This window comes from Hemitrygon akajei, chromosome 4 (assembly GCF_048418815.1).
Source record: "Hemitrygon akajei chromosome 4, sHemAka1.3, whole genome shotgun sequence".
NCBI classification, from domain to species: Eukaryota; Metazoa; Chordata; class Chondrichthyes; order Myliobatiformes; family Dasyatidae; genus Hemitrygon; species Hemitrygon akajei.
In genome coordinates this window covers 83,179,766-83,205,994 of record NC_133127.1, presented here as the reverse complement: position 1 = coordinate 83,205,994, position 26,229 = coordinate 83,179,766, and the positions used below count along the sequence as shown (strand labels likewise).

General features: G+C 40.1%; 1 protein-coding gene across 1 annotated transcript in view; it reads right to left on the bottom strand.

Annotated features, from left to right (window-relative positions):
* Positions 1-270: 270 nt before the first annotated feature.
* frem3 (Fras1 related extracellular matrix 3) overlaps positions 271-26,229 on the bottom strand; it is a 133,128-nt gene continuing 107,169 nt past the window's right edge. The window contains exons 12-24 of the mRNA XM_073042970.1: positions 25,416-25,546; positions 23,751-23,909; positions 20,857-21,160; positions 19,640-19,771; positions 18,292-18,623; positions 16,972-17,164; positions 13,056-13,160; positions 12,441-12,568; positions 9,759-9,893; positions 9,471-9,597; positions 6,497-6,684; positions 6,252-6,398; positions 271-2,998 (exon numbers count right to left, since the gene is read on the bottom strand). Of these exons, the coding sequence (XP_072899071.1) occupies positions 2,462-2,998; positions 6,252-6,398; positions 6,497-6,684; positions 9,471-9,597; positions 9,759-9,893; positions 12,441-12,568; positions 13,056-13,160; positions 16,972-17,164; positions 18,292-18,623; positions 19,640-19,771; positions 20,857-21,160; positions 23,751-23,909; positions 25,416-25,546 (2,618 nt within the window). The 3' untranslated portion in view covers positions 271-2,461. The remainder of the gene's footprint in view (positions 2,999-6,251; positions 6,399-6,496; positions 6,685-9,470; positions 9,598-9,758; positions 9,894-12,440; positions 12,569-13,055; positions 13,161-16,971; positions 17,165-18,291; positions 18,624-19,639; positions 19,772-20,856; positions 21,161-23,750; positions 23,910-25,415; positions 25,547-26,229) is intronic.

The following is a 26,229-nucleotide window of genomic DNA, read 5'->3' as shown; positions in this document are numbered from 1 at the left end:
CTTCTACCCCACTGTTACTAGGCTATTTCATGGCTTCCTAGTACAATCAGCTAGCCTCTTCAACTTCTTCATTATGATCTTACAGCTTATTGTTTTGTCTGCACTGCACCTTCGCTGCACATTATTCTGCTGTCTGTTATTATTTTACTCTGTACTGCCTCAATGCACTGTAGAATAATTTGATCTGTATGAACAATACACACAACATCTTTTCACCCTATGGCAGTACAAGTGGCAATATTAAACCAATTCCAACTACAGTTTTTTCAAATAAACAGTGAAAAGAGACAAACCTTTATTCATAAAAGCAACTATATTGACTTTAAAAACAGGAATTCAGACAAAAACAGCAACTTAATTAATCAAATGCATAGAGTCAGAGCTTCTGAGCACAAGACATACATCTTCTCTCAGAGAATGGCTAGCCTTCTGTGTATGTCCAATGTTTCAGTTTATTACTGATTCCCGTCATCAGCAGATTTGTACACTAATGTCACACTTCTGACTGAAGTTCAGCTAAAGATGATAAAAGTAATAACGATTCAATGGATGATGTCCGATGAGAAGAGCGATGTTCCCCACTAGTAAATGTGCTTGTAGCCATAGGATGTGACAACTGTTACCGTTTCCTGTGTTGTAATGTACCTGTATTTAAAGTTAAGGCTTCACAGTCACTTGCTCCAGGAGAGGTGGGTTACAGTGATTGAGATTTTTTTTTATTTTGAAATGGTTTCTAGAATTCCCATCAAAGTTCTGAGATTCATATTCTTCATAGTCAAGTTTCTGTAACTAAGGTTACAGAATTCAAGTCATTCCAATCAAATTCGTTCTAGTAATTTTATGATGCATATTAACATAAATCATTTACATTTGCTGGTTTTCAGAGTCAAAAAATCTCCAGCTTGTTTTGGTACAATAGCAATGAACAACGTGGAGGTAATAATGTCACAACATTAAACAGAGGGTATAATTCTGCCCTTTGTTCTCTAAGATAATACGGGTCACAAGTGCCTTACATTCACTGAATAATCAAGAACTGTAATTGTTAATTTAAAAAATTGTTCAAGTACAGTTCAATCCAGGGTTTCAGGCTCAAACCAGGGGTTTAAGATCCTACTAAAAGCACCATCTCACATGGAGAAATTCAATTATCTGTTTCATCAAAGCACCATTTAGAAAACGAGTAAAACATGAGTGTGGCTCATTCATTAAATAAAGAATCACAATTAAAATGTCTTCAGCAAAACACAACTGCAGGTAACTTAAGTTACCTCAAGAATTATAAAGATAACATGAGAGTGCGAAGATCATAATGGTCAGAGGATCCATTACTTCTATTCCTAAAGGATCTACAATAAGTTTGTATGAATCTTTGAAGCTCTGGAACTAAACTGAAAAGGTGTACTGCTTCACAGAGAGCAATAGATTTGATGGAAAGACCAATGTAGTTGTGTTCAGGATGCATTTGAGAAAAAAAAAGAATGAGAAATTTAGAGGAAGTTAGGTAAAATAGATTAAAAGAAAAATGACGGAGAAGTCGGGTGAAAGTCATTCATAACAGAAAGATTAAGAACTGAGGAAGTATATGGATAGGCTTAAGAGGACAGATCAATTGGGCTGTAAGGAAAGTGACAGAGGGACAGGGTGGAAAGCCATATGCAAAGTCTATTAAAAAAGGAAACGCTTTATATTATAATATCATGATTCTTTTTGTTTTCTGTACACACTACATTAGGAGGTATACAGTTGTATAAAAATACATTTCTAATAATGTTCATGCACAGGATTGTCACTCTCTGAGTAGCTATGTCAATTAGAATGTCTGGTCAACTTCCTGCAATTTATGGATGCCCACTATTCCCCCATTTCATTATTCCTCTATCTCATTACAAGACAAAATCTCAAGTATTTACTACTAACCCAATTAAAGATATTAATGTAACAATAATCTGAAAAGCTAAGGACAAAACAAGGTAAAAAAAACTGTACAAGTAATAGGAGTCTTGCATTTTAACAATATACAGAAGTATTAAGAACTAAAAGTAAACAGAAATCATTATAGTCCCTTTAAAGGAGCACAAGGTTGCATCAGTGCTGATGATGCCAGAAGTTAAAACCATCAATTCAGTGACAAAAGGAGTGGATGCAAGCCAGCAAAATGGGACCCATTTTCTTCAAACAACAGGAACCAAAACCAATGTTTAAAATAAAATCAGAAATCTCAGTACCACACATTTGCTACTTTTCAAACATAAATAACTTGTTCAGTTCCAAAACTTGTTTGCTTAGTCCTTGCCATGTGCAGTTGCCAAACGTATCTCGGCAAGTGTTTTACAGTTTCCCCCCTCAAGTCCGAGGTAACAAAACTTGGCAGTTATTGCTTTTTTTTTGCTAGAGGTATTTATATGATGAGGAAAGGCACTGTAGGATAAGGCACTGGCTGTGACTGCCCACGGCACCGTTAGACCTCCGAGCTGTCACTGTGGCAGCTATGTCCTGTGGTTACTGTCTCATTGCTGCCAGCACGTCTCCTGTTTGAAGACTGCTTCCTACTGGCGAGAGGGTTTTTGCGCTTCAATAGCAGGAAGATGATGGTGACTATGGAGGCTAAGAGCAGCAGACCCCCAGCTCCTCCTACCACAGGAAGAATGCGGTCTTCAGGCTCCCTGTCAACAGCAAATGGACCTGGCTTCTGGTGCCGTTCATCGCTGGACAGGAAGTCTTTCTGGTTGATGATGATTTTATTGGAACGGTCCAGGGCTATGTGCTGAATGTTGGTGCCTCTGCTGTTCTCTGCCCCTATTGCCTGGGCAACATCGGGCAACTTTGGTGCCGATCGACGGCTGCGATTGGATTCCAGGCTGTTGCCGGTGATTCCTTGGGAGGACAGTGAGTGGTGCAGAAATTCCAGGCTTCTCTTCCCAATTCCTCTGTTGGAATTCTCCTTGGATCGAACGGTGTAAATAACGTGGATGTACCACTCTCGGCCTGCAGTCACCTGGCAAAGGATAAAAAGAGTGCAGCATAGTTGGATAAAACTCCTTTGTTTCTACAGTAAACTAAGTGAAGCTAAACAGATTGTAAATATTAAGAGAATATGTCATTAACTATTTGGGAAAAGGAACTGTTGAATGGGAAATGTCTGCTTTGAATCTCAACCATAGGAAAAAACTCTTTTACTGGTGGAGGGTAAAATGACAGCAGACTGATTTTTGTTTTGGCCTCTAGACAAACTGTGTGATACAGATCTATTTTATGCCATTGCTGTTAATGGAAATTATACCCCTGTCCCAAACCTAACCTGCCCTCCAAATGTTTCCACTGTAGATACCATTCATGCGTTTCATTTCCCGCAGAGAACTTTCACAATGTTTCTTCATCCCAGTTCTGGAATTGGCTAAAAAAAAATCCCAGATTTGATTCTGGTTTCATGTTCACATTCAGCAGCTTGTTAATTACCATGTACCGATATTATTTTATCAATTATGTGGCTATCTAATTTTAGCTTCAATGCAGATGCTTTCTAAACTGCTCTCTACAGAAGCTGAGGAAGTAGCGTTAATTATTGGTTGTCTCTTTCTCGTAATCACCTGGTATAAAACACCACCCTTTCTCTAATTTCAACTGCTTTCTCACAACATTATTCCTCTTTCACAAGCTTCCGAAAATCTAAAACACATCCCTTCTCTACCTTTTTTCTCCAATGTTCCTCTTTATTTTTACATCCCATGGCTTCCTCAACAATCAAGAGTTATTTTGAAAGGAGTGGTTAAATACTGTATCAAACCACTGTAAAATTCATATGTTACCAAAGGTCAAATTAATAGCCATTCCTCTCCCAGGTTCAGGTTATTTGAATGTTACAGCAGACTGCTTCACTTGGGGTGCTGACTTGAGGAGCAGGATATGACCACATCCAAACTGATAACCTTCCGTATGAATGGTCAGCCTATATTGTGCTTTCCTGGATTAGTGCTGTGACAATAAAGCCTAATTGTCTCAGATTATCAATGACACAGCCTCCAGGACAACCCTATCCAGTGGTGGAAAGACAACATGATATGCATTCAAGGTGCAGCAATTGTATTAGGGTAATTCATTACAGCAGATGGCCAGGTTAGATTCCTCAGTTATACAACACAAACGAGAAATGTTCATCATTGTGTTCTACTTGTAGAAAGATAGATTTTCATTGAAGAAAAGATCATGCAAAAGCGTTAGCAAACAGATTTTCCTCCTCGTGTTTGTAATTTTCAGCTCTATGACGGTGCCTTCTCCAGCAACAAGTGTGTGGAGACAGTCGGAGAAAATGCGCCATGACGTAGCACAGCGACTCATTACTTGCAACAAACTCCATCACTACAAAGCCACTTCCATATGAGATCCTCTCAAGGAAAGTGGATGGTGTAAAGGAGCAGGTAAGAACTTGCCCATGTCAACCATGACAGATTCCTGACAGATGGAGCCAACCAGAACAAATGAAAAGCCCATTAGGAATGGTGGTGCTAATATTGTAGAATCACTCAAAATGGCCCAATTGGTCCAAGCTGACCAAGATTTCCCAATAGAAGGTAGTGCCATCTGCCCATGTTTGGGCCATATTTCTCCAAATCTTTCCTATCCATGCACCTGACTAAGTATCTTTTAAATGTTGATAATGTATCTGCCTCAGCCACTTCGACTGACAGCTTATTTCATGTACGGACCACCTTTTGGGTGAAAAGGTTGCCTCTCAAGTTCCTATTACATCTTTCTCCTCTTACCTTATTATTTTTACTCTTTTTCCCTTAATATACTTTAAAATCTCTTCAGATCCTCTTTAATCTTCTTTGCCAAAGTTATCTCACTCCCCCCTTTTTGCCCTTCTGATTTCCTTCATGAAAATAGTCTTGCATCTTGTAAATTAGCACATGGTTAATAAGATCAGAGTTAAATGTGTGTCTCAAAGATGGCTGTGGAGAAGAGGGTTTGAATTTGTTGAATGTTGGCACCAGTACTGAGGAAAGAAGGAGCTGTTCCAATAAAATGGACTCTACCTGAACGATGCTGGGATCAGGGTCATGATGAATCGCATCACTGGGGCTGTGGATAGGACTTTAAACTAAATAGTAGGGGTGTGGGTTCAACAGCTAGGAAAAGAATAGATAATGTAAAAGGGAAGGTTACTGAGGTCTCCAGAATAAAGAATAAGACTTTGAAGCAAACTCGAAGGGCTGAATGCCCTAATTCTGCTCCTAAGTCTTATGGTCTAAAAAGTTTAAAGGGAGAATTACTTAACTTCAGGCAACATGGAGACAAAATTGAAAAGAAGAGTGGTGAAGATGTTTTATTTGCATAAGCATTATATACGAATTAAGTTATATGATCTTGTAGTGCAGTTAGAGATTAGCAGGCATGACATTGTTGGCATCACTGAGTCAGGGTTGAAAGAAAATCACAGCTGTGAGTTTATCATCCAAGGATACATATTGAATCAAAAGTGAGGTGGGATGGCTTTGTAGGCAAAAAATGAAATCAAATCCTTAGAAAGAAGGCACATAGGATCAGGAGAAGTACATTCCTTGTGGGTAGAATGAAGAAACAGAAAGACCCTGATAGGACTGACATACAGGCCTCCAAACAGAGTCCAGAGGAGGTTCATAAGAATGATCCTCGGAATGAAAGGGTTAATGTATGAGGGGCATTTGATCCTGTACTCACTGGAGTTCGGAAGAACGAGTGGGAGATCACATTGAAACCTACCAAATATTAAAAGGGTATTAGACAGCAGTGGATGAGGATGTTTCCAATAGCGGGGGAGTCCAGGGCCAGACGACCATGCCGTATCTCCAAAATGAGAAAAAAACAATGATCTTGGATGGTTAGCGAGCAGTGCACAATCTTGGACAGCCATGATAAAATTGTACACTGCCCTGTAACTGTGGACCTCTGTCTCAAAATACAAGGACATCCCTTTAGAACAAAGATAAGGGATCATTTCTTTAGCCAGAGGGTGATGAATTTGAGGAATTCCTTGCCACAGACAGCTGTGAAGTCCAAGTCATTGGGTGCATTTAAAGCAGAGGTGGATAGGTTCTCGATTAGTAAGAGTACCAAAGGTTTAATGGGAAGTCAGGAAAATCGGGATGAGAGAAAATAAATCAGCCACGATTGAAGGCAAAGCAGACTCGATAGGTTAAGTGGTCTAATTCTGCTCCTATGTCTTATATTCCTCCGGTGATTCACCAAATCCCTTAATTTTGCTCACTTACTTGGAAGAGTGCAGCCGAAGCAAGGCTGAAACCATCAGACCCTGGCTGCTTCACTAGTGGAAGTGCATCCGGTTCATCAACAGCCAGCTTGGCATCAAAGAAAACATTACTGAAAACTGGGGCTTGGGACTCAGGCTGGGCTTTATCCTGAGGGAACAAAGAATACTTCTTGTTAATATGTGACCAGGCTGTGAACAGGCAACGTGAATTATACGTGCATTCTTTTTCCTCAGCAGCTAACATACCAGAATCTTGAACCTGTACAGTAAAGATGGAGAGTCAGCCAAACACCCAAATTCATTATTTGCTGGATTGTACTTGGGGACGTACCCATCCGCACCAGTGCATAGGAAAACCTTCTCAATGTTGCAGGTGAAAGAATCTCCCAGGTTCTGTACTGGGTCCACCATAACACGGCCATAGATGATAGACCCTGAAACAAAGGGGAAAATAAAAAAAATATTAGGGCGAAAACAGAAAATCTGTAAACACTGACACAAGGAAGTCCGCTAGCTCATGGCCCAAGTACAGGGACGCAGCAATCAGGAGCTAATCACACTGCCCTGCCTCTCTGCAACTGTAATGTATTTCATCCCTAATACCAAGGCATTGGCTTCAGAAATAGATGAGGCAGAAATCACTGGCTTTTATATAGGAAATCATGAAAAAGGAATGAAAGTTGCTGATATTGTGCTGATCATCATTGCTTCAATAGCTTCTTTATAATGGGAGTCCAAAATTGTACTCTGCCCTCTAACTGTGGACCAACCGAGATCACTTTGTTCTTTTATTTTAGAGATACAGCATGGTAACAGGCACCCAAGTGACAAATTAACCTATGAAGCTGAACGAGTTTGGACTGAGTGTACAAACTTTTTACAGGCAGCAGCGGGGAATGAATCCTGGCTGCTGGCACTTCATTGTGTTTCACTACCCGCCACACTACAGCGCTGTCCAATCTGTGTAATTTTAATGTTGAAATCTCTGCTCTGAAATTTTTATTATTAGAAGGCATTTTATCCAACAGCAGGAAAAGCAGAACACAATACAGGGACTTGAGCAAAATAATGTGCAGTTTCCAGGAATCCCTTTAAAAAGCTTAATCTGATGAATATTTTACAAAGCACTGGCAATGCATGATGCTGTAATGTACAAGATATGGCACAATGTATTGATGTAGACACACAGCATTGTCTAATGCCTTCACCTACAGATAATGTTTTTGATCTCTCCTTAGCTTCACTCTTTCATGGACAACAAAAGAAAACAATAAATCAGTTGGCTGGAGGCAGATGAGACAGATTGGGCCCTAAATCAAAATTTCTGCGAGCCTTCACAAAACTGGAGGATAATATGTACAATGTAGTTAAGGAAGGAATGTCAATGTGATTGAGTGTCAGGTAAGTAAAAGAGATTTGGCATCTTCAAAACTATAACGTTCTGGGCCATTCCAGTTGGCTAAGAGAAGTAAGGGATTAAAGAGCAGAGGCTCCGATATTTACTTGTCAGCATTCTTTGGTGACATTCCAATGTTTGAAAACTCTAAACTTGTGAATTTGATCATGTTTAAAAAGGAAAGGTAACAGAGTGCATAACTACGAGTCTATCAGCCTTGCATTAGAAGTGGCCAAAATATCTGAAAAATGCTAAATGTAAAGAATAAATATTTTGAAATGCACAGATTAATCAAGGACAACCAGGATAAAGCATCGACACATCTGATTCATTGAAGAAGTAACAAGCGATACTACGGAGGGAAGCTCACTGCAGCTGTCTTACACGGATTTTTAGCAAGCTTACAAGTCCAGAAACAGCAAGGACAGTGAGAAGATTTTAGCCTCAGATGAACTGAAGTCGAGTCAAAATGTACAGATAAGCAATGTAGTGAGAGCACAGACAGAAGGGCTGAACTCACCTTGGTATTATGAAAGAGGGGAAAGCAGGGGGAGAGAGAGAGAGAGAAAGAGAATGAGAATGAATGACCCTCAAGTCTCAGGTCAGGGTATTGGGAATAGTGACTGGGAATGAAGTTGGGGTTGTTTGTTCTTGAAGATTAGGACTGTCACTGGGTTCAGAAGATTAGGATAATAGGATAGTAAAAAGGGGTGACCAGGGTTGGGATAGGCTGGAGAGTTGATGTCATGATGGGATGGAGTCATGCCTTTGGATGACTGAGCCCTGTGATATGGGGATCAATCAAGGAGGCCATCGTGAACGTTGGACTATCGTGGGATCGACGTGCAGGAGAGCACTGGGTAAATTGACTGGTACACTGTATAGCTAATTTAATGGATGTAAGGGTATTTGATTCCAGCAGGTGTTGTCTTTGGCATTAGGACATAAAGTTGGAATACGGTAATGAGTTCCTGTGGATTGCAAGCAACTGGCATATTGTATTCCTGGATGGGTGCTGAATGACTTGTGAAAAGTTTTTTTTTCCACTATGTGCCTGAATGATCTTGTACCTGGAGATAATCTCAGCAAAGAGAATTGTGATGGTCGAAAATAATAATGCATTGAAAAATGTGGCAATTAGTTTATGAACTGGCCTAAATATTTACTTATTTATTTGTTTATTTTATTTAGAGATACAGCACGGTAACAGGCCCTTCCAGCTCAACAAGCCTGCATCGTCCAGTTAATTTCAATATACCTAATTCTTTACACAATCATTTTGAAATATCTTTTACTTATGTAAATTCTTATTTTCTTTGTTATCTTCTGCTTTCTTTCAACTGTTCTGCTCTTGGACATCTAGGATTGTGTGTTAAGAGCAGTGTTTAAAGTTCTCTGGGACCTCTATGGGGTGAAAAGGAAAGATAGATTTCCCACAGTAGGGATCAATAACTGGGGAAACAGTTAAAGTAATTCGCAATAAGGATGCGAGTGAGCACAATAGTTCCCCAAGAAAGTGGTGGGTGTTTGCAGAATACTATGGGAAAGGCTGATGAGGACAACTCCTCCAATCAAGCTTTAAAAAGTACTTGAGGTTTTAAAACCTGCACGGCTCTGATCAGGATCTGGGAAGTGGGATTAAAATGGATAGTTCTTTATTAAGTGGAGAGACTCACTTGACTTTCTTGTTATACATTCTAAATTTCTGTGATTAATCATAATCATGCCTTCATTGGCAGTGCTTAATGTATATATATGCATGTACAAGCAGATATTCTGTAACTCATTCGCACTCTTACAGATACATTAGAAATACCAACAAACCTTCTGAAAATGCAACATCTGTTCCTTCTCCAAATCCCATTGAGCCATCAGATAGCCAAAGCTCTCTCTTCGACAGGAGAACCATTTGAGTATTCAGGCTAAACTCAGCAGCCACAGGATCACTCACCTTTGACAAAGAATGGAGCAAAAAAGTAAAGTCCTGTCATAGTTATATATTTTGATTACATTAGTTACCAACTACGATGAAGTATTATGGTTTACATTACGAACATTCAATCATAAAGTGTAAAGGAAGTTACAGGTGAAATCTATTAATCTTTACCATACCTGCTGGAATCGAATATCCAAATTGAATGTAATGGGTTCCTGTGGATTGCAGGTAACTGGCAGTTTGTACTCCTGTTTGGGTGCTGAACTACATGGGATAAGCTTCACAGTATATGTCCCTGAATAATCCCGGACCTGGAAGAAATCCCAACAAGCTGTGATGAATGACAATACTAATGCATCTCTGAAGTTGGCAAATGTTGTTTTGGAGTGGTCCAAGTACATAAAGTTATTTAGAATTTTAAATGATTTTTTGATGTACATTTCAATTATAAACGCTTATCATTTCTCTTCTTGTTATGGATAAGGAGATTCAATGATCTTTTTTATTATATACTATTAGATTAATTCTATGTATGATCGTGATAATGTTTACTTTTCCTTTTGTTTGAATTGTTACTGATATAGATTTCTGAGACAATTCTCCTCTTGTTTATATATATGTACTTCTTTAATTTAACTAATAAAAAGATTGATAAAGAAAGAAAGAATTTTAAATGACTTCTATGGCTCTACTTCATGTTTGTGTTTTAATATGGAAGAGGAAGAAAATACATTAGAGTCATCGAAGAAAAAAACAATCAGGTACAGAAAGGATTGCTGAACAAATTAAGCCTAGCTGTATGATCTTACTTCTCAAAACCCTTCTGTAATAGTGACTCAGCAAATACCAGCATCCAACCCACAGGATTCCCGTTCAGGGACAGGGGCAGTATCATTGCTCCTGAGGCTTTGGTAAGGAGTTTAGCACCAGTTATTCTGCACTATTCACAAGGATATTACATCAAGACTTAGTCCTTGCTAAACTTTATTATTCCGCAAACAGCAACATTGAAATAGAAGAAGAGGGTAAGGGGAGGGAAGTCGAGGTTGGAGGCTTCACAGATGGAATATAAGGTGTTGCTCCTCCACCCTGAGGGCAGCCACATTGTGGCACAAGAGGAGGACATGGACCGACATGTCGGAATGGGAATGGAAATCAGAATGTTTGACAAGCAGGAAATTTTGCATTTGGAAGTTGGAATGGAGTTGCTCAATGAAACGGTTCCCCAATTTACAATGGGTCTTACTAATGTATAGGGAGTTGCTCCCCGCACTGGGAGCACCGGACAAAATAGAAGACCCCATCAGATTTGCAGGTGAAGCGATGCCTCAACTCAAAGGACTGTTTGGAGCCCTGAATGGAGGTGAGGGAAGGGGTGAATGGGCAGGTGTAGCAGTTTGGCTGTTTGCAGGGATAAGTGCTGGGAGGGAGATTAGTGGGAAGGAAATCATGGAGGGAGCAAATCCTTCAGAAAGTGAAGAGAGGGGGGAAGTTAAAGATGTGTTTGGTGGCAGTCCCTTTGGAGATGGCGGAAGTTGCAGAGAATGATGTTTTGGATGTGCAGGTTCAATGGGTGGTAGGTAAGGACGAGAGGGACTCTATCACTGTTCAGGCGCCAGGAAGATGGGGTGAGTGTGGATGTTTGGGAAATGGAGGAGATGTGGGTACAGGCCGCATCAATGGTGGAGGACGAGAAAACCCTTTCTTTGAAAAAGAAGGACATCTTTGATGACCTAGAAAGAAAAACTGCATCCTGGGAACAGATGCAGTGGAGACAAAGGAACTGAGAAGAGGGAAAAGCATTTTTACAGGAGACAAGGCAGTAAGAGATAATCAATGGAATCGGTAGGTTAATAAGAGATGTTGGTCGACAGTTTGTCTCCAGAGATGGAAAGAGAGATCAAGGTAGGGGAAGAAGGTGTCAAAAACGGACCAAGTAAATTTAAGGGCAGGGTGGAAATGAGATGCAAAGTTGGTGAAATTAAGGAGCTTAGCATGTATGCAAGAAGTAGCACCAATACAGTCATCAATTTGGTGAAGGAAGAGTCAGGGAGCATTGCCAGGGACTGTTCTAAGTGGCCAGTGAAAAGGCAATCATAGCTGGGGCCCATGGCTAACCCTGGATCTGAAGAAAGTTGGAGGAGCCAAAGAAAAAATTGTTGAGGGTGAGGACCAGTTCTGTCAGATGGATATTGGTGGTGGTGGAGGAGAACTGGTTGGTTCTTTTATTGAAAAAGAAGCAAAGAGCTTTAGGCCTTCTTGGTTGGGGGGGGGGGGGGGGGAAGGTGTAGAAGTGTATAGGGACTGGACATCATGGTGAAAATTAAGCGGTCAGGGCCAGGGAATTGAAAGTTAGAGAGGTGATTGAGAGCATGAAAAGTGTTGTGGGCATAGGTGGGAAGGGACTGAACCAAGGGGGATAGAATGGAGTGCAGGTATGTGGACACAAGTTCAGTGAGGCAGCAGGTAGAGACAGTGAGACTAACCAGATAGTCCAGTTTGTGTATCTTGGTTTGGAGGAGAAGTAAGCAGTGCAGGGTAAGGGAACTATGAGTTTGGTGGCAGTGGGTGGGAGTTCTCCAGAGTTGAAATCATAATTCATGGTATGTCCAATCAGAAAAGTCACTGAGACAAGAAGAAGAAATAGATATTAAACAGAGAGCTAAGATGTGGGGTCTAACCGTAGCCATGATCTAGACTGAAGGGTGGGAAGACGCACAATATCCCTTGAGCAGTAAATAAAGAGGATGCAGGGATGAGCATGTAACTATGAGGACATGGGTATGTGAATTGCTAATAGATACACAGCAAGTGAGTCAGCATGTGTGAAAATTTCTCTTATTAGGTAGGGAACTTACAGAAAAGTCGGAAGTGAAACTCCACTGCTGTGTTGGCTGGTTGTAGGTTGACTCACTGCGAACAAGGCTGAGTGTGAAGGTGAGGCCGGGATGATCGGCAGACATTACCATTGATGCCAAGAAGGTACCTAGAATACAAGGCAATGCCCACAATGTTTCACCTCCAGAAGGGAACAACAGAAATATGAAACCTAGAGACAAGTGCACCTCAGGGTAAAACTTTAACAGTTATGGGAAAATTCAATCATTTGTCTTTTTTTTAAAAGATAATCAACGCACCTAACAGCACAAAGAAGATTTGTCTGCTGGCAACTACTCTGTACCTATCAAAGCAAGTCGAATGGAGGATCTGTTTCATACTTGTGTCAGTAAAGTGATTATTGTTCAGACACATATTACACTTATATATCTGTCTTCCATGAAAATCAGCATCAATAACCAATTTATTTCTGTCCATATTCAAAAAAAATTGCAGAAATTTTCCTTTATGTGACCTGACATTATTAAAGTAAGGGGGTTTTTTTTCAAAACAGTTTGGATCTCACATGGGGCATCTGTCCTTAATAGCATCTGAGTGATAAGTCACCAAAAAAATCCACAAAGTTTGCTACCTACCAGGATGAGACATGACGAACTGGCCTCTGAACCGCACCTCGGTCTTGAAATTCACCACCAGCCTCCCTTCTTCGTTAATCCTCATGCTGGTTGGATACAAGGCACCTGCATGTGTAGTCAAACATCGTATTTTATAGAAAACACACACACATTGCAGTTACAGTGATACCACATTCCATGAACGAATAAAAGCATTGGGCATAAGTTTCTAATTGAATATTTTTATATTGTTATATACCTACTCAAGATCACTTCAATCTTACTTTCTCTACTTTTCAAAGTTCTATACTCAGCATCAATGGCAGAGGAAGGGAAAACCCTTTCTTTGAAAAAGGAGGACATCTAGAAAGAAAAGCTACATCCTGGGAATCGATCTGGTGGAGATGAAGAAACTGAGAAAAGGAATAGCATTTTTACGGGAGACGGGGTGGTAAGAGATAACCATGGGACTTGGTAGGTTTATAAAAGATATCATTGGAGACTAATGATAAAATAAGTCAAAGTCAGCATGGTTTCTGTAAAGAGAAATCTTGTCTGACAAATCTGCTAGAGTTCTTCGAGGAAGTAACAAGCAGGGCGGACAAAGAAGAGGCAGTGGATGTCATTTATTTAGATTTTCAGAAGGCATTTGATAAGGTGTCACACATGACGCTGCTTACCAAGGTAAAATCCTATGGCATTACAGCATATATACTGGTATGGATAGTGGAATGGCTGACAAGCAGGAGGCAGGAGTGGGAATAAAAGTAGCCTTTTGGGTGACTATCTGGAGGCAGAGCGAAGTTAAGATGGCATTAAACAGCGACTCCTTTGCTTGCATCTTCGGAAACTGTTTCCATCTTTATTATCTTTAATTTTCCCTTTCAGGGTTCTTTTGAAGACCCTGACCTGGAGTTACACGCTGACTTCAGTTCTTTGCGGGAATGGGACCCGTTCTCGGGTTTTCAGGACTGGCCGTTGTTCGGCACGCCAAGGGTTCGGCCTGAGAGTCCGGCTTGGATTCGGAAGCCTAAGATCTCGGGGCTCTGGAGACGGGTGGATCGAGGGTCGGTGTCATGGTAGGAGACCCGTGTTTTGTCAGGGGAGTCGGTAAATCTACTGCTCTGTGCCCAAAGACCCAGGACCTTTGAAATCTTTAGGCACAGAGCTCGAAAAAAGTGACGTAATGGACTTTGAACATCATAAACCAGCGAGTTGTTTGTTATGTCTCCCTTCTCGCTGGGAATATGGAGACAACTCCTTCTCCTTTATTAGGGAGAGAGAGAATCTGTGGTGTGTCGAATGCTGGGTAAAACGCGAAGTCTTTGGGGTAACTGCAAGTCTGTGTCTTTGCTCACGCTTAGTGCTCAGTGGTGGTGTCGATGCTTTTTTTGCCAGTGGGGGGGGGGAATTGTTGCTCGCTGCCGCTTACGTGTGGGAGGGGGAGCTGGGAAGGACTTTGGGGTTCTTACGTTTAATCTATCTTTAACTCTTTGGGACACTCCTCTGTTTCCGTGGATGTTTGTGACAAAAAAGCATTTCAGGATGTATATTGTACACATTTTTCTAACAACAAAGTGGACCTTTGAACCTTTTCTGGTTGGCTGCTGGTGACTAGTGGTGTTCCTCAGGGGTCTGTATCGGGGCTGCTACTTTTCACATTGTTTGGACAATGGAATTGATGGCTTTTTGGCAAAGTTTGCAGGTGATACAAAGATAGGTGAGGGGTAGGTAGTGCTGAGGAAGCAATGCAATTGCTGCAGGATTTAGACAAATTGGAAGAATGGGCAGATGGAATACAGTGTTGGGAAATTAATGATAATGCATTTTGGTAAAAGGAACAATATTGCAGACTATTAATTAAATGAGGAGAAGGTTCAAACATCAGAAGTGCAGAGGGACTTAGGAGTCCTCGTGCAATTTACAGGTTGAGCCTGCGGTAAAGAAGGCAAATGCAATATTGGCATTTATTTTGAGGAGAATAGAATATAAAAACAAGGAGATAATTCTGAGGCTTTACAAGACACTAGTCAGGCCGCTCTTGGAGTATTGTAAACAGTTTTGGGTCCCATATCTCAGATGTGGATGTGGAAAGGATGTTTCCTCTGGTGGGGATATCAAGAACTAGAGGGCGCAAAATTGAGGGGCAGCCCTTTAGAATAGAGATAAGGAAGAATTCTTTTTAGCCAGAGAGTGGTGAATCTGTGGAACACCTTGCAGTGGATGCCAAGTCCGTGTGCATATTTAAGGTGGAAGTTGATTGTTCCCTGATTGGTCTAGGCATCAATGGATATGGCGAGAAAGCAGGAGTATGAGATTGAGTGAGATTTGGGATCAACCATGATGGAATGGCAGGGCAGACTCAATGGGCTGATTGGCCCAACTCTGCTCCAATGCCTTATGGTCTTTTGTTGGTCAACAGTTTGTCTCCAGAGATGGAGAGAAAGATCAAGATAGGGGAGAGAGGTGTCAGAAATGGACCGAGTAAATTTAAGGGCAGGGTGGAAATTAGATGCAAAGTTCATGAAATTGAGGAGCTCAGCATGGTTGTAAGTAGCACCAATGCAGTCATCAATGGAGTAGATGCTGTCTGGTTTAGAGAGCATGTGCTATCATGAGAGGCTAGATAAACTTGGTTTGTTGTCTCCAGAGTGTCAGAGGCTGAGGAGAGATCTGATAGAGGTTCATAAGATTATGAGTGGCACAGATGGAGTAAATGAGGAGTTTCCTAGGGTAGAACTATCTAATACAGAAAGGCATGCACTGAAGGTGAGAGGGGTAAGTTCAAAGGGGAGGGATAAGTTTTTCACTTCGAGAGTGGTGGATGCTGGAATATGCTGCTTGGTATGGTGGTAGAGGCATAGAGATTAGAGGTTTTTAAGAGAATTCTGGATAGGCCCATGGATGTAACAAAGATGGAGGGATATGGACATTGCGTAGGTAGGAGGGATTAGTGTTTGGGTGTTCTTAGCTGGTTTGGCAGAACATTGTGGGCTGAGGGGCTGTTCCTGTGCTGTGCAGTTCTATGTTCTAAAACATCAAGTGCTTGTACAGTAATGTCTGGAGTAGCACTACTTTGTTACAAAGATCAAGCTAGTTGTCCTGCAGCATAAGGCTGGAGGGACCATGAAAACAGATTTCACTGAATTTACACAGAAACTATAATAGGAAATAGGCTGACTCCAAAGATTCAGTCCATCATCTCACAAATCTGTGTTAAAACAAGAACTCTAGCACTTTGTGCTGGATCTCATACATCAAATCTTACAGTAAAAATTGTTTGCCCTTTAACCTGAGCTATTTTCATTTATCAACATGCACAAGAACTGATTGTTTTCTTCCTGGGGTGGGTAGAATACACATTGGGTAGTGAGATTACCACTGTATATGAAAAATGGCACTGGCCTAAAGTGCTGGCCAGTAATCAAGACAAGCTGACAAGTGTGGGCATGCTTTCACTTCTAAGAGGCACTTGATGCAGATCTATTGAGGACCTATTGAGTTGAATGAGAAGAAATATTTGAGAGAAAATGAAGCCACCTGGCAATGCTAAGCCACCCAAGAATTCAATTTTTTTTAAACAAGAAAATTTTATTGCACCCATTGAAATCTCTCCTGAAGTGTGGTGGGACTACTGTGAGGCTGATTAAAAGTTCCAGGCGAGACCTGCTGAAGTTTCTTTCTTTTAAAGTCAGGTGATATGCATTTTCTTTTTCAATATTTGGTATTACAAGTGAATGTGATCACATCCAGCTAAGAACTAGAAGGAAATGAAAGCTGGTAGTACCCTAGTAGATCCACAGGTAGCAGCCCTGGGAAGTTTGAACAGATTCTTTGACTTGACATGATGTACTTGGAACTAACCTCTCCAAACTAACTTTAATTGTCCCAAGACTGAGCATTCTAAGCATTAGACCCAGACCTCCTTTCAAAATACCTTGTAGTTCTGCTTCGGGAGGGCTGCCGATGCCATCTTTCCATAGGATGGCAGTATCATACACAAAAGTGAGCTTCAGTTCTGACTGCAGATCAAAATGTTGCCAAGTGCCAACTGCTGCAGGTGAGTGAAAGACATAAGAGACGAAAAGAGGGACACGGAGTGTGACATATGACTGGACCAGGTTCAGCACCTACAATTCAAACAAATAAAATTAGCATCCACAAGGGAAAAGAAACATTGTCATTCAGTCCATTGAAATCCCAAAAATTCCTGGAAATATTCAAACCTGTCTGTTTATAAGAGGAAGATGAAGAACAAATGCAAATTGCCCATATAGTTCCTCCACAGGGTGTTAAGTCCAAATATGTCTTAAGTTCTATCTATCAAGTTACCAGCCTACCTCCTTACAATATGAACAAAAGTGAGAAAATGGCATAAGTTAGTGTAAACCATTAAATAACACAGATCTCAAATCATGTTCTTTCTTTTAACCAAATATTAGAGTTTCATTCCACTATGCTCAAAATCCTGCTAATCAAGTCTTTGATCTGTGTGTAAATCAAAGTTTTGTTCTGGGACAAATAGAAAAGAACTTACACATTATCTTTAGTTCTCACATTTATATCAAATCATTGAAACACACAGTGAATTGTGTCAAAGGATTTTTCTGGGGGCAGCCCACAAGGGTTGCCCCTCTTATCGATGCCAACATAGCATGCCCACAACTTACTAATTTTAACTGTACATCTGTGGGATGTGGGAGGAAACCAGAGCACCTGGAAGAAATCCTTATGATTATGGGAAGAACATACAAGCTACTTACAATACAGTGGCGAAAATCAAACCTGGACTGGTGATTGCTGACACTGTAATGCGATTGTGTTAACCACCATGTTCAAGGGCATACTATCAAAATAACACTTGGCTGCAAATTTCTTTTTCATTTATTTCCCTCATTCTCTCTTATTCCTTCTCAGAGTCTGTAATGCAATCACCAAAGAAGGCAGAATGATGATATCTCCTAGCTCCCTGCTACTTATTAGACACAGAAGCTGCATAACAAGGAAGCAAAATGATAATCTCTCTCATTCTCCCATATTAAACTTTTCGCAGTATCTCCTCACAGTGAAGCAGTGGGATGTCACCATTCTCACACAAGTGCATTATTATGCCTTCAAAACTCTGAACCCATTTGCAGAACACATGAAATATGAGTCCTGAAACACAGTTAACAACAGGAAAATGTAAGGTCAGGCAAAAATAACAGTACCTATTTTAATAAGACTAACTTATTTTCCAGAGAATGATCTAACTTACCTGCCCATCAGTACCAATAGTACCTCCACAGTCGGTGAGAAGCTCAGACATGTCATAATAGCTTGTGAACACCCACAGACATGCTTCAAGATTGAGGTTACGGTAGAATCGAAGTGTACTGGCAGAACGCAGTTTTGTGCTGTACTGATATGGAGACGTTTCTCCAATCACTTCAGGGTTCTTTGTTGCATCGTTTATGAAGCCATAACGGGTTAATACTTCATGATGGTCCAAAAGGTTGGAGCATTTATGGTTACCAATTCGTGTGCCATCTGTGCTTAGGGTCAACTCAAAGTTGGACAGTGGCCTAGTTGAGATGACAGGGAGCATGCCTGTGAATTGGAAGAAGTCATTTACAATGTGGTTAAGGAGAGATAATTTCTGATGTACAGTTATCACATAATTGGCAACAACATGCATTAATAGAAAAAATATACATTTAAATATTTAGGCAAAATCCACACATGAAATAGGAACCAAACAGCTAGATATTTTGATTTGACTATAACTTCTAAAACCCTTAACCTTCATGAGTATCCAATCAACAATAATTGAAGAGTCTATATTTCAGAAGTGTCAGAATGCCATCATTTTACTTTGTAAATTCAATTTCTATGCTGGCATTTTCCATTTGGGATTAGATTCATTTTAATGGTCAGGGGAACTGCGTGTCAGTTGAGGATTGCAAAGTCTTACAGTTGGTCTTTAGTTGCTGACATGTTCCCCTTCCCCCTTTGGTGATTCAATATCTGTATATATACAGTATATATAGTATATAACACTGTCTCCTTGAGCTCCAATTCATGTAATTATCTGGCCACATTTCTCCAGAACAAACTACATTTCATAACTTCATTTGAAAATTCCATAATTAGCTGCTACATCCAACTTTGAAAAAATGGAAAGCAAACCATGTGGAAACAAAGACATTGAGGTACATCTTCACTTTGGGAACATTTGATAACATATCGTAAGTCTTACCCTACACTGCTTATGGTTTGAGAATGTTCTCGTCCTCTCAAGTTTCTATGCCACTGTCCAAAATCTCTCACTAGCCAAGGAAATATGACATTATTTTAAAACGCAATTTCATAAAAAATTATGCTACATAAAAAGTTTATCCCATAATAAAAAGCATTATACTTATTATTAATGTTCTTCCTTCCCATTCCTAAAGATACAGGAAGCCTCAATATCTAATCATTTCATTTCTGAAAATGATAACACAGTGCTCCTCAATTACTGTAATGCTGCTTTAGTCCTGCCCTTTTTCTACTGAAGGCTGCTGGAAGTACAGAAGTTTAATAACCAGGACTTCAGACAAACAGAGATGTTCAGATGCACTTACCATCCAGGTGAGGCATTGTTACTGTTAGCTTGATAAGGTTTGGCTGGTCAGGATCATCTGAGCCAGTGTAACGCAACTTTGCAGAGAACGGTTCAGCACCCACTGCTCCTGGCACACGTGGCTGGCAAAGCCCTGGAATCACATTAACCAACAGAATTGCCACGCTGCAATAACATAAACATGCAAAGAAATCCCTTCATGAATACCATCACTATGTTGAGTTTCAGTTTAAAATTTAATATATGTTGTTAGGAAACATTTTTTCTCCCTAACAGTTGCTTGATGCAATATTAGCTCCATACATATAATACGGTCTGTAAGTCAATGATACATTATTTGTCAATTTCAAAGAGGAAGGATAACATAACTTTTCTTCCCAATTTATATATTACCTGATGGAAAATAAATTGTTGCATTCTGAAATAGGCAAATTCTCTATACTCACATACTATACTATTGTCCCAGTGACTGGGACAAGGTGAAGTTACAACAATGTGTTGCTATTATTTCTGCAGGTATTCTCCTGTGGGGAATTAATAGAAAATAGTCCCTGTCACTATCAAACTACTAAAGTTCTGGGTCAACATGGTGGAGATCAAAGGCCATGGTATTTTAGATGTGCTCTTTGGGCTGCTAACTAACTTCACTACAAGCTTTGACTGTCTTTCACATTCCCTTCCAATGCATTTGGGGTAATGGGGTTGGCAGTGAGTACTCCGCCAGTAATAAGGCTCCTTCCTGCAGGCTTTCAATTACCTTCAGAGACAAGTAACAAAAAGGACTTACACTCATGTTCATGTGTTCTCAGTCGCCAAAAATACTTCACAGCCGCTTTTTGTGTGTAGTGGCTGTGGTAATGTGGCATGTACTTCTGTATAGAAAATCCCATGTGATAATCCCATGCTGATTGTGCTTAATTTTTAATTAGCTGACGGTTAGATATTGCCAAAGCCAATAAGGAAAACACACCTGGTGGAACGTGCAGATAGTGGATGAGGATAGGGTTAAATTTTGCCGCGATGCTATATCTTTACCAATTGGCTAACACTTAGACATAAAGAGTTCACATTTCTGAGTAAGGGATAGAATAAGCAGTGAATGAATACACTCAGGAAAGAGGGAGAGGAGGTAACATGTATAAACTTAGTGAAATGTTATTTTAAAAGAGGAAAACAAGAGTAAGTTGGCAAAACAATGTTGAAGCCTTGGGCACTTACCTTCTTCCCTGCTGATTGTAACGATGGGACTGAGTAGCTCCAGCCCTGCATCCCCACCAGCAGTGAATGCCCGAGCTGCACATTGCACCCTCGAGCCTGAATGGAAGTAGATGGAGTCCAAGGTAATCAGCTTGGTGCTGGTGAAGAACGTGTTTGAATCTACTTCACGCAGGGGGTTGGTGACCCCATCGACACCACTGGGGGCACCGACAAGCCAGCGGTACTGCGTCAAAGTGTCATTGATATTCTCGGCTGAACAAATTGAGCCAGTTTTATCATAGTCGGAGTATTTTGGATTGCAGGCCTGAGGATGGAAAGGAAAATTGGCACCATGATCCAATAACATCAAAAACCCTTGCACAGAGTGATGCGGAGCAGTGTCGCTACGGGGCTTTCTAGTGGCCAAATGCCAGAATGAACAATTTTGGACCGCCTATCTATTGTGCACCAAGAGAGGCAGTTGCAATAAGTCTAGGAAAAAAAATTATAAATTGATGAAATCTGACTCCTGCTAAATGTTTTGTAGCTCACAGAAAACTTATTTTTAAAAGGTAATTAATTTCAATTTGATTCATACTGGGAAAAATGGTTTAACTACATAATGCCTCATAAGCCTGATTTTATTCTCACAAATCAATGAATATGTTGTAAAAAAAAAAGATCACTCCCTACTTGTACATAGTTCTTTCCTTTTGCTTGATTTTTCTTTCCACTCTTTTCTATAAGTGTATACCTCAGATAAATACTTCGTGGAGATCTGTGATATATATGATTATATCATATATATGTACAATGTCTGAAATACATCTTACGGAAATGTTTGTTTGATGATGAACTTCAATAAAAAAAAATTAAAAAAGGTAATTAATTTATATTCTTTACAATAATAATGATTGTCTAAAAAAAATTTAAAAATGGTGAAAGAAATTGAATTGGACCAGAAACAGTAGATAGAATTGTAATGCATGATTAACCTCCATTGAGAAAGTGCCCCCCACCCCCTTCCTCCATTCCCCACTCTGACCTTCTCACCTGCCCATTACATCCCCCTGGGACCCCTCCTCCTTCCCTTTCTGCTATGGTCCACTCTCCTCTCCTATCAGATTCTTTCTTCTTCATCTCCTGGCCTTTCCCAACCAACTGGCTTCACCTATCACCTTCCAGCTGGTCTCCTTCCCCTCACCCCACCTTCCCATTCTGGCATCTTCTCCCTTCCTTCTCACTCCTGATGAAGGATGTCAGCATGAAAAGTCAACTATTTATTCATTTCCATAGATGCTGCCTGACCTGCTGAGTTTCCCCAGCACTTTGTGTGTGTTGCTTTGGATTTCCAGCATCTGCAGACTTACTTGTGTTTGTGATCAACCTGTGGCTTTTTGACCTGGTGTAACAAATGATCAATGATGGTACACACAACAAAGAAAAATAAAGCCATTATCAAACCTCAACAAAGACAACATCAACCTCTCTTTCATTACTGGTCTAACAGCGATCTCTATAATAAGGACTTCTATCCAATATTCATGGGTCAATTAAATTCTCAAACACTTACTACTTACTTCAAGCTTAATAACCACATTGCCAAGCTTTCAAACCAAGCTAACCATATGACAATGGCAAACACTTTTGCCTTTGAGAGGAAAATCCTAGAAAAGTTAGTGGATTCAGCCCAGTACATCATGGGTAAAACCCTCCCGATCACTGAGCGCATTTACATGGAATGTTGCCATAGGAAAGCAGCATCCATCATCAAAGATTCTCACCACCCAGGCCACGCTCTTTTCTCGCTGCTGCCATCAGGTAGAAGGTACAAGTGCCTCATGCTTGTTATTTATTGCTATTTATTTATATCTGCATTTGCACAGTTTGTTTACAGTTTATAGTTCCTGATGTTAACAGTTTACAGTTACTGTTCTACAGATTTGCTAAGTATACCTGCAGAAAAAGAATCTCAGGGTTGTATGTGGTGACATGTATGTACTCTGTTAATAAATTTTAAATTTTACTTTGAACTTTACCTCACACATTAAACTATCTTTTCTGATCTACATATTGCATACTCCAGGCCTAAATGTGATCCTCTGGCAGGATATACTCCGAAAGGTTGACCATCGCTTTGTCTTCACGGATGCATTTTGACCCAGGCCAGCAGGTTGTGTTTTGCACCAGATTTCAGCATCTATAATCTCTTATGTCTCTGAACATAGACCTTCAACTTTCTTCCTCCCTTCACCATGACTTAACCCTTGTGCCTTTTTTGATTTCAGATAGCCAAAAATAGCCAGGTATTGGTGGTGAAACAATAAGAAAGGCACACAAGATAATCTGGTCTTATTTTAAGCAAGACCTAGAGGTCTTGGCAGGTCTAGAGTGGTTGAGGAGGAGTTTTCCGAGTACTACAGAGGAGCACTTGAACAGGCAAAGCGACATGGAAGAAAGGCTCTAAAGATGTACAAGGCTGATGAGTCAACAATTCTACAACTGTTGTCTTAACTCAACATAGACAATGAAATACCGTTTAACCTCTACAAAGTAGTTTTCCCTCAAAGCAGTCTTCCTTCTGTACAATTTCCAACAGAAATGTTTATAAATATAAATATTATAGGTGGGGATTTTAATTGCAGTTCCAAGATGGCATCAGATGGATCAGTGTAGACAATTATAACAGTGAAGGCACAACTCTTGAGCCTGGAGTTACCAAGTGCTTATTCTCTATACTACAGGTGTGAATGTACAAGGCTTTCATCACCCAACCTCTCCTGCAGTTTAGTTCACACTGAAAATATCAGCCTATAACTTCAGGTTATAATTAAAAACAAATTGTCTTCCACTGCACCACAAGATCTGTGTCAAAGGGTTACTTTGCAGCAGTGTGGGTTTTAAACAACTCTTACTGTAACACAGATGACAGGGTAGCCTGTAGGTGGATAGGGAGCTTCTTTTGCTCTTGTGGTGTCATCATACATCAGGAGCGAGACAACCTGAGGAACAGCTGGGAAAGTGACATCAGCCACGCTGTCCATTTCTTCAATATATACAATAGCTTTGTTCATCTGAAGGAACAAAGGCAAAAACAGAAAAACAGTTACCCAGCTATAATCAAAAACAAAACTTTGAATTAAATATGCTATCAGTTTATAGATGATCAAAATTCACACAGTGGAGTTGTTTCCTTATATTTGTCATTGATTATTTTTGCAATCCATTAGAGCATTTGGTCAGACTAACAAGAACAAAAAATAATAAACACAATAAAAATAAAATGAATATTTAAATCAACAAAATAAGCAGGGGCAAGTTGTCAAATGTGATAGATCGGGTGCTGTACGCTGAAAGATCTTTCCTCTGCCAAGGTTAAGAAAAGATGCAAGTTCTGGAAGTGCCTGGATCAAGGTAGAGAATAGGAGGGCATCATGGATGAAAATTAGAAAGGAACTGGGGAAAGATTGGGATATATGTTGATGCTGTGACTGATGGCTGGGAGTAAGCACTGGATTCTCTCTTGGAAGCTGGACACTCTCAGGGGCCTGGCTCAGCCTCAGGCTGTGGGAGCAAGGGTTGGGTTTACCCTCATTGGGAATGAATGATCTGATGGGTTCACGGGTGATGAAGACTGGGCTCATGGGGGATGTAAGGGTCAATTCAATGATTAGATAAGGGTAAGGCTGAGATTAAAAACTAAGGGGCCAGTGATTTCGGAATGACAATAGCAGGGCTCACAATCAACCTACTGCAATATTTGGGCAGTGATTACAGCTAAGTGACAAAGGCTGGTGATCAAGGGAATCAAGGATTGAGTTGATAATCATGGAGGGGTGATCAATGACTGAGGTATGAAGGGTTAAGAGAGTTTTGCAATTGATGGGGTAGGTTGTGGAGACTGAAGGAGATAAGGGGTGAAATGAATGTTTAGATGACCAAGTTGTGATGATGTTATAGCCCCAGGTATCATTGTCTGTCATCTGTTCAGCAGATCCCCCTTAGGCCTCATTTGTAGCTGACCTTCTGTGTTGTGAAGGTCTGCTTTGTACATGCATCACACACAATTAAACAAGATAGCTGAGGATTCTGGGCATATTTCATCCTACTGGATGACAGTGCTCACATCCGGAAGCTTCAAAAGCACAGAGCATTTTGGTGGAAAATTTCAATCCAAGTAATACGTTTCCAAAAGTTTCTGCCAAACCTTTTACATAGGAATTCAATTGTGTAGAACACATAAGTATTGCAATGCTCATATTAATTTTATAGGTCAATATTAATTATTGATCTATGAAAGGTATTTACCTGGAAGCTTAGGACTATAAATGCATGGACAAAGTCATAGTGAACATAGGGTTAAAATGACAAGATACCAACAACAGGATGCCAACACTTTCCAACTACATTAATGTAAGAAAACATCACAAAATACTGCAGGGAGATTAATTTTGACAGAGAGATCTGTCAAAAATTATTACTTTCCTCTTTAATAACACAAATAAATCATTGCTCACGGAGTTGCCGACTGATACAGCAGAGTAGACCCACATACAGAAAGCACGGACTAAAAGTATTACCTGTATTTCTGCCACCATGTTCTCATCTGGCTTCAAGTGAACAGTAAATGTTTCTCTCATTTCCCGCTCTCCATCATAAACAACTTCTATCTGTACTACTCGTTCAGTCTCTCCTTCTTTAAACTCAAGATCTGAAATAAATACCTCAAAAAAATCAGCTCCTTCACAATGGATTGGAGATACCATCCATTCTTCTGTCTGGTATTAGTCTGCATTAATCTATGTAAATAATGCTCCTGTCAGGTCTGACTGACTCTAACCCCATTGTTCATGAATACTTTAATGCAAGGGAACATAGTTGAAATTCTTCTAACACTAATATTTTAATTTTGGCCTCACAGTCAGAGAATTCAATTGGTGTTTATAAACCTGTAACTAATCTGGAATTTTACTCAACAGGTATTAGTGATGTTTACATAAAAGCAGAATGCTGGCGCTTTTGAAATTTAATTTTTAATAATATAAATAGGTGCTACGCACTCAAATTAAGAATATTCTTTCTGGGCTGAATTGCACTATATGAGGGTTGGCAGTTCTGAAGGAAAATTTCAGTTCAGGAAGTCTATGTACACATGGATATGTGTGGAAGGCCAACAACCTTTGAGCATTTATTGAGGTACAATAATCTGTCTGTTTCACTGCTGAGTTCATCCTCAAGTCCAGTGATGGGGAAGCTTTATACACAGGAGGGTTGATGCAGGAATGTCAAACCAAATATTTGAAAGGAGTCATCGAGTCTTTACCAAAGTTAGTGCTTATTTATTGTTCAATTTTAAAAAATTATTTGTTATTGTTTAGTGTGTTTTAATTATGT